Source organism: Terrapene carolina, unplaced genomic scaffold (genome assembly GCF_002925995.2).
Source record: "Terrapene carolina triunguis isolate 2854851 unplaced genomic scaffold, T_m_triunguis-2.0 Scaffold517, whole genome shotgun sequence".
NCBI classification, from domain to species: domain Eukaryota; kingdom Metazoa; phylum Chordata; order Testudines; family Emydidae; genus Terrapene; species Terrapene triunguis.
Window position 1 is genome coordinate 1,782,359 of NW_020664868.1, and position 8,326 is coordinate 1,790,684.

At 65.3% G+C, this 8,326-nt stretch overlaps 1 protein-coding gene across 1 annotated transcript in view; it reads right to left on the reverse strand.

Moving 5' to 3' along the window:
* RINL (Ras and Rab interactor like) overlaps window positions 1–8,326 on the reverse strand; it is an 18,288-nt gene that overhangs the window by 7,414 nt on the left and 2,548 nt on the right. The window contains exons 3-8 of the mRNA XM_026658856.1: window positions 6,714–6,879; window positions 6,144–6,261; window positions 3,361–3,433; window positions 2,474–2,562; window positions 1,649–2,008; window positions 610–1,236 (exon numbers count right to left, since the gene is read on the reverse strand). Coding sequence (XP_026514641.1) covers window positions 610–1,236; window positions 1,649–2,008; window positions 2,474–2,562; window positions 3,361–3,433; window positions 6,144–6,261; window positions 6,714–6,879 — 1,433 coding nt within the window. The remainder of the gene's footprint in view (window positions 1–609; window positions 1,237–1,648; window positions 2,009–2,473; window positions 2,563–3,360; window positions 3,434–6,143; window positions 6,262–6,713; window positions 6,880–8,326) is intronic.

The following is an 8,326-nucleotide window of genomic DNA, read 5'->3' on the forward strand; positions in this document are numbered from 1 at the left end:
GGGGGGGGGGGGGGGAAGAGGTGGGAAATGACTGGGTGGGGGCTGCTGGTGCAGGTTAGATCCAAAGCAGTGACCTCAAGGTGGGATCCACTGAGCCAGCCCCCCGCCCCGCCTTGAGAATTCCTCCCATGGGGGAGGGGAATGTCCCCCTTCTTCTGCATCGCTCACCCCGTACCCAGCTCCCAGCTCCCCCATCCTATGGCCCCCCCGTACCCAGCTCCCAGCCCCTCCATCCTCCGTCCCCCATCCCCAGCTCTCAGCCAATCCCCATCTTACCGCCCCCCCGTCCCCAGCTCCCAGCCAATCCCCCGTACCCAGCTCCCAGCCAATCCCCATCCTCCGTCCCCCATCCCCAGCCAATGCCCATCCTCCCGCCCCCCCGTACCCAGCTTCCAGCCCAACATCCTCCTGCCCCCCATACCCAGCTCCCAGCCACTGCCCCCTGCAACTTGAACCCAAAACCCAGCTCCCAGATGCCTCCCCTCCCCAGCTCACAGAGCCCCCTCCCCCCTTGAGCCCGATGCCCAGTTCCCAGCTGATGCCCCCCCACCCCTTTGACCCCCACATCCAGCAACCCCCATACCCAGCGGACGGCCCCCCGCCCCGTACCCAGGTCCATCTCCTCGAGGTCCCCGTACTCCCAGGCATCCTGCAGCTCCGAGCTCTCACACAGGTAGCCCTTGAGGCTGCTGATCATCTGGCGGATCTCCTGCAGCAGGTCGGTGCTGGTGGGGTGCCGGGCCGCCCCGCCCCGCAGCACGTGCCCCACGAAGTTCTGCACCAGGCCCCCCACGTAGGAGGCCGGCTCCTGCGTCAGCTCCTGGACCCGCTTGGCCAGCCGGCGCTCGGCCGAGAGGAAGCTGGTCAGGGCGCTGCCCACGGCCGACAGCCGGTGCAGGACCCGGCCCGGCAGCGCCGCCGATTGGTGCTTCTTGCGGGGCGTGGCCGGGTGGGCGTCGGCCTCCTCTTCCACACTGCTGACCGACAGCGAGTCCAGCTCGGGGATGGGCGGCAGGAGCAGGCTGTCCCGGGGGCCCAGCAGCGAGGACTCCGAGTGGGACTTCTTCAGCGCCCAGGGGGCGTCCGAGGCCCCCTCGATCCAAGAGACCCGGTGCGGGGAGGCCGGGCCCTCCTGCCGCTCGGCCGGCGGCGGGGACGACGAGTCCTCGGACATGTTCCAGGCCGGCCGGCGCACCAGCAGCTTCCGTTTCACGGAGGCCGGGGGGGCATCATCACCTGCTGGGGAGAGCGGGGGCGCTGAGGGGCTGGGGTCTCGTTCCCCCAGTGGCAGCCCCCTAGAGCGCGTTGCCCCGGGCAACGCCCCATAGAGGACGGGAGTCCCAGGATAACAACCTACTACAAGGCTCGCCGTAAAAGGGAGCAACTCCTTCTAGTCTAGGGGCTCTGGGGTGAGGAATTTACCCCTACCCCCGATCCTGAGTGCAGGGCAATTCCACCCCCCAGGAGCCTGCAATATGGGGGGGGGACCCCTGTGGGAGAGGGGAAAGGGAGCGGCCCAGGCACTAAAGGTCAGCCAGGGTGGGCGTGTTACCCAGATGCCACAACCCCACTGCGTCCCAGCACCCGCCCGGCCCCAAGCCCGATCCCAACAGCTCCACCCCCAAACTGGTAGGCTGCTGGTGCTGACCTTTGCCCTGCTCCCCCTCTTTCCCGGGCTCCGGGGCTCCCAGCTGGTCCGTCTCGGTGGCGGCGGGCGCCAGCGGCTTGTCCAACAGGCCGGGCCCCTGCCCGTTCCTCAGCCGGATGGTGCCCCCTCTCTCGGGCGGGTGGAATGGGGGCGGCACCCCGGCGGGGAGCCAGCCCTCGCTGCTGTGCTCCGACAGGAAGAGCGGGTTGATGATGCAGAGTGCCCCGTCCTCCGACGTCACCCGGATGCAGCAGGCCGGGCCACTCCTCTCCGGGGAGCTGGGGGGCTCGGGGCTGGACCCCATGTTCTCTTCCTCCTCCTCGCCTGAGGCCGACGGCTTAAAGGGAGGACTCCAGAACCCTGCCAGGGACACCGGGCAGCAGGAGACAGATGTGAGCCCCTGGGCAGACGGAACCCAGCTGGGGGGGGTCCGCTCTGTGTGCTGAGGGTAGGACACAAGTACCTTTCCTGCCCCACTGTCATGCTCTGGCACTTACTAGTTAAAGTGGGGTGAAGTGGGGAGGAAGCCAGGACTCCTGGGTTCTATCCCAGCTCTGGGAGGGGAGTGGGATCTAGTGGTGAGAGCAGGGGGGGCTGGGAGCCAGGACTCCTGGGTTCTGTCCCCAGCTTGGGGAGGGGAGTGGGGTCTAGTGGTTAGAGCAGGGCGGCTGGGAGGCAGGATTCCTGGGTTCTCTCACCCGGCTCCATACAGAGGTTGGACACTGAGCCGACCTGACCCCATTCCCCCCTCCCCCGAGTGAAGGTGTCTGGCTTCCTCGCGGAGGCCCTGGCTGGGGGTGAAATCGCCCTCGGGTGGGCACTCACTCATGCCCAGGGCCGCGCAGGCGTCCAGCTCGGCCCTGCCGAGGCGTTGCAAGGTAGCTGGGAGCCGCAGCGGGAGGGGCAGCACGTCCCTGTAAGCAAGAGAGACCAGGAGCCAGTTAGCGGAGGGGCTGCAGGGAGACGGGGGAGTGCATCAAGGACCCTCCCGATGCCCACACCGGCCAGGGCCCTGCCCTCCTGGCGCCAACCAGCCCCCCCGGATGCCTGCACCGGCCAGGGCCCTGCCCTCCTGGCGCCAACCAGCCCCCCCCGGACGCCCGCCCCGGCCAGGGCCCTGCCCTCCTGGTGCCAACCAGCCCCCCCCGGACGCCTGGAATGGAAGAAGCAGGGGTGCCGCGGGGGAGGGACATGCCCCACACTGGGCAGCTGCAGGAGGAAGTCACCGTGGCCACCCTGCCCCCACCCCCGCAGCTTCCTCAAACCCAGGCCAGCGCCCATGAATTCCACTTCCCCGAACGCTGCGCTAGATGTCGGGGATGCCCCCACCCCTGAAGGGCGCACCTCCCCCATCACGCACCCACATCCCCTCGGCTAGGGTGCTTTTCACCAGAAATGGGGTGGGGGCAAGTTACTGGGTCTTTAAGAGTTGAGTGGGGTGGGGGTGGGGAGTCAGGAGTCCTGGCTCTAACCACTAGACCCAACTCCCCTCCCAGAGCTGGGGCAGAACCCAGGAGTCCTGGCTCCCAGCCCCCCTGCTCTAACCACTAGACCTCACTCCCCTCCCAGAGCTGGGGTAGAACCCAGGAGTCTTGGCTCCCAGCCCCTAACTGATAGAGGCAAAGGCCCAGCCCTGGGGACAGGAGAGCAGAGACTCAGGGGCAGTGTCACCTGTCCCCTCCCGTTCCCCCCTCCCCCCCAGCCCCGCTCACCTGCTCACGGAGAGGAAGGCAATCAGTTCCAGTAGGCCCAGGAAACGCAGTTGGGACCCTTCCAGGCAAACAGCTGGAAGAGAGAGAGATGGGGTCTGAGACACAGAGCAGGCCCCCAGGTGCTGGGGGGGGGGGGGCTCCAGGGGGCTCGCCCGACAGCAGAAGCCAGCGGCAAGTTTTCCCCAGTCGGGAGAGTCTCTTGAGCTCTTAAGAAGCGGCTTGTTCTGGGGTGGGGCACATCACAGGTCAGGTCGGTTCCAAAGTGTGAGGGGGGGGCGGGATCTGAGTGACAAGGCCTCCAGTGCCTGACCCGCTCCCCAGTTTGTGCTCCCCGTAGCACCAGACTGCCAAAAACCCTCCCTGATCCCCTGTGCCCGATGGTGAATCAGAGGGGAGTAGATTCTAGTGGTTAGAGCGGGGTGACGCGGAGGGTCCACGGCAGAGCCGCGGCAGCCCCCCAGCTGGGGCTGGGAAGGAGGGGGGTCTCTCCCCGGCAGCCACAGCCCTGGAGCTGGGGAAAGTCGTCTCTTTCTCTGCCCGCCGCAGCCCTACACGACCCAAATTCCCCCCAACCCCTCTTCTCACCCCACTGCCCCCTCCCACCTACCCCCTACTCCCCCCAAGGCCACCACTTCACCTTACACAGGCGTCTGCTGGGTGGCCCGTCATTCTCTCGTGTGCGGCCGCCCAGGGAACAGGGGCCCAGTCCAGCCCTTAGAGGGAACTAGCCATGGACCACAGTTTGAGAACCTCTGCACCAGACCCCACTCCCCTCCCAGAGCTGGGGAGAGAACCCAGGAGTCCTGACTCCCAGCCCCCACCCCCGGCTCTAACCACTATCTGTCATTGTCCGGCACTTGTTTAAATCAGGTACAAGCCTGGGCTCCCAGTCCTGGTCCACACCGACCCCTCAGGGGCAAGCCCGAGGCCCTGGCTGGCTCCAGCGTGGCCGTACCCCGGTCTGTTCCCTTCAGGACTGCCCCGAGCAACCCCACCTGCCCCCGCCCCGGGCACAGAACACGTCTGCTGAGATCGGCAGAGATAAGCTGCCCCGACTCTTCCTAGAAGCGAGGAGGAAGCTACGAGAGGCCGCCCTGATGCCAGGGCAGGGTGGGAGCGTGGGCCCGGCTGGGGCCTTCACATCACTAACCCAGGGGCTGACGGAGGTTCTGGCTGGGGATAGAACCCAGGAGTCCGGGCGGGGGGATTTTTTTTATCCACCTGCTTGACCTTGGGCCCAGATCAGCCATCGCTCTGTGCCTCAGTTTCCCCCCCAGCGAGCTCTGCACCAAGCTCCCCGCACTGCGCCTTCTCCACCTCCGGCAGCTGCCTCCTCTCCCCAGCAGATTCACAGTCCCCCACCCTTCCAACACCCCCAGCCATGAGATGGCCACAACCTGCAAGCGCCCTGGGCTGTCAAGCCAGATGCACCTTTGACATAGACCTGGCAGGGGCACCGGACAGGGAGCTCGGACACCTGGGTTCCATCCATCCTCGGCTCCTTCACCAGGAAGAAGGAAAGGAGTTGCTGACTGGGAATGGGAACCCAGGAGTCCTGGATTCAATCCCTTTCCCTGCTCCCGCCCTCTGTATGACCTTGGGCCAAGAGCGGTCATCTTCCCGTGCCTCAGTTTACCCCATCTATCCTAAAAAGGGGGATGATTTAACCTCCCCACTAAGATGTCGTAAAGGGGGGAAACTGAGGCACAGAGAGGGGAACAGAATTGCTCAAGGCTACAGAGTGAATTAGGAAAAAACAACCAGGAGTCCTGGCTCTCAGCCCACCCCCCTGCTCTAACTACTAGACCCCACTCCCCTCCCAGAGCTGAGGAGAGAATACAGGAGTCCTGGCTCCCAGCCCCCCCTGCTCTAACCACTAGACCCCACTCCCCTCCCAGAGCCGGGATGGAACCCAGGAGTCCTGGCTCCCAGCCCCTCCTGCTCTAACCACCAGACCCCATTCCCCTCCCAGAGCCAGGATGGAACCCAGGAGTCCTGGCTTCCAGCCCCCCATTCTAACCACTAGACTGAAGTCCTCCCTAGCTGGGCGCTGCCCTTTCCTGCCCCACATACCTCACCAAGGAAGCATGAGTTGGGCAGGGGTGAAGCTCAGAGGCTGGTGCTGAAACCCAGAGCAGCATTGCCACCGGGAGCAGCCGGCTGCGTCCTGGGGGGTGGGTGGGTCTAGTCCGCAGCCCCTCCCCGGGGTCCCCAGCATGGCATCAGATCCTTCCCCCTCCGGGCTTTTGCTAGAGCTGGGCCCTTCCCTTTTCTTCTACAGCAGGAGGAAACGACGTCACAGACCTCAGGACTTTATGGGCCCGTTGTATCATCCAGCTGCTGTCGAGGCAGTGGGGACTAGTGGTTAGAGCAGGAAGCACTGACGTCTGGACTCCTGGGTTCTATCCCCAGCTCTGGGAGGGGAGTGGGGTCTAGTGGTTTGAGCCAGGACTCTTGACTCCCCACCCCCACCCCACTCAACTCTTAAAGACCTAGTAACCTGCCCCCACCCCAAGTCGGGTGAAAAGCACCTTAGCCGAGGGGATGTGGGTGCGTGATGGGGGGAGGTGCGCTCTTCAGGGATGGGGGCAGCTCTGGGAGGGGAGTGGGGCTAGTGGCTAGAGCAGGGGGGGCTGGGAGTCAGGACTCCTGGGTTCTCTCCCTGGCTCTGGGAGGGGAGTGGGGTCTAGTGGTTAGAGCCGGGGGGCTGGGTTCTATCCCTGGCTCTGCTGACGCGCTGCATGAGCCCAGACATGTGGCTCCCGGGGGCTGCCCTGACGTACCCGAGCCGTCCTCCTGGATCTTGAAACAGCAGACGCCTCTGGCTCCATGCCCCTCTCCGCTGCTCTGCACCGACAGCGCCTTGAGCTCCCCGCTCCCCGCGCCGGTCACCAGGAATGTCTGGGGATGGGAGAGAGTTTGGCGGGTTTGGAAAGGAGCAGGCCGGCAGGTCTGGGTGGGGCACCAGGGCCTGGCTTTGCAGGCCGGTTTGTGGGTCCCCAGCTGAGACGGGGGGGGGGCGGTTTGGCTCTCTCCACGCCCCACAGGGCCTTGGTTTGTCCCCGAAGCTTGCAGTTCCCAGTCTGACCCCTGCCAGCCAGGAATGGTGCTAATGGTGGCCCCAGGGCATTAGCCACCCCAGTGCCAGCCCTCCACGGGGAAGGAGTGAGGAAAAGGGGATGGTGTAGCCCCAAGCCCCCCAGCCGCCACCTTCCAGCCCCACCCACCTTCTGACCCCACCCACCTTCCAAGTTAAAGCCCTGCCCATCTTAGAGCCACACCCACCTTAGAGCGCCACCCAGCCACCACCTTATAGCCCCGCATGGTCCCACACCCACTGGCCAGCCACTTACCCCAGGCGGCTGCATCCTCAGCAACTCCGTGGCTTGCTCCGGGCCCAGGCCAAGCAACTGCCAGAGCCCCCGGGTCAGCAGGAGCCTGTCCAGGAGCGTCAGGGGGGGCGGGGGCTGGCCTCCCGCCGGGGCCTGGTGCTGGCCATTCTGCAGCAGGCGCTGGGGGCTGCACGCAAACACACGAGAGGCATTGAGTTGGGGGTGGGCATCGGCCACGCCTTGGGGGTACGTCCAGCCAATGAGAGGGGGTGGCGGTGCCTCTGGCTCGCGTCCCATTGGCCGATGTGGCAGCGCTGTCCCGGCTCCTGCTCGTGTAGTTGAATTTAGCGGGGCATGAAAAGCCGCGGCTGGGTGTCCCGGACGCCTGGGTTCTAGCTGGTCGCAGGAGATCCCAGCCCAGCCCCACAGCTCCTCAGAGCAGGAGGTGGGGGTGTTCTCTACCCCCCTGCCCAAGGCAAAGACCTCTCTGCACTGTATCTGTTCCTAAGGACCTTAGCAACCACTGGAAATACACATGCACACGCGGGTCGAGCATTTAAGGCGCTGGATGGCACTCAGGGTCAATCCCCAGCTCCCTGGGTGAGGCATGGCATCGCGCCGTGCCTCAGTTTCCCCACTTGTAAACAGGCGCCACATCCCTTCTCCTTTGTCTAGTTAGATGGCAAACTCATTGGGGGCGCATGTACAGTGCCGGGCACAATGGGGGACCCGATATCTGGCGGGGGGAAAGGAGGGGGTGCTGCTGCACCTGGCATGACAGGGGGACCCCGATCTTGGTTGGGGAGGGTCTGTGCGGTGCCCAGCACCATGGGAGGCCCCTATCTTGGTCAGGGGGGTTAGTGCAGCTCCCAGGATAACAGGATCCCCCCCCAACCTAAGTGGTGGGGGGGATCAGGCCAGGCCCTGGCATGATGGGGGGGGGACAATCTTAGTTGGGGGGCTCTTTGCAGTGCCTGGCATTAGAGGTGCCCCGGTCTCAGTGGCGGTGTCTAGTGCTACTGTAATATTTTATATCACACCCCATCAGGATTGACGGGGGGGACCCTAGTATCAGCCCCCCCCCAAATCTGTAACTGGGGTGAAAGAGGGGGGTAGGGCCCCAGCATACCTGATGAACCAGGGGCCCCAAATTTCTCTGCACCCCGTAACCATAGAGTTGCTCCCTTTCCCAAGGCTGCTCTGGCCCCAACTTGGACCCTAAACGTTGCCAAACGGAGCCGTAAGCTACAGAGAATCGCTTCTCCTGGTGCCGAGCTGCGCATGGGACGGACGGACACACACACACCTCCCCTGCCTCCTGCGAGGGACGCCTACCCAGCCCCACTGCGAAAGGAACGCGGCTCCACCACGTGACGGCTCCCTCCACCCACACACCCTTTGTAACGGCTGAAAAAGCCACCCAGCCACGCTCTCCTCCCCCCAGCCCACCATGGCGGATTTCCAGGCCTCTAGGGACTGGGGGGAGGTGAAGGCCCCACCGTGGGGGGCTTCCCCGAAGCCAATGGCCTGAACATGCGTTCAAAGGGCTCCCTGAAAAGTGTGTAAACGGGGGGGGGGGGGGGGGATACCACCCCCCCCCCCCCCCCCTCCCCCCCCCCCCCCCCCCCCCCCCC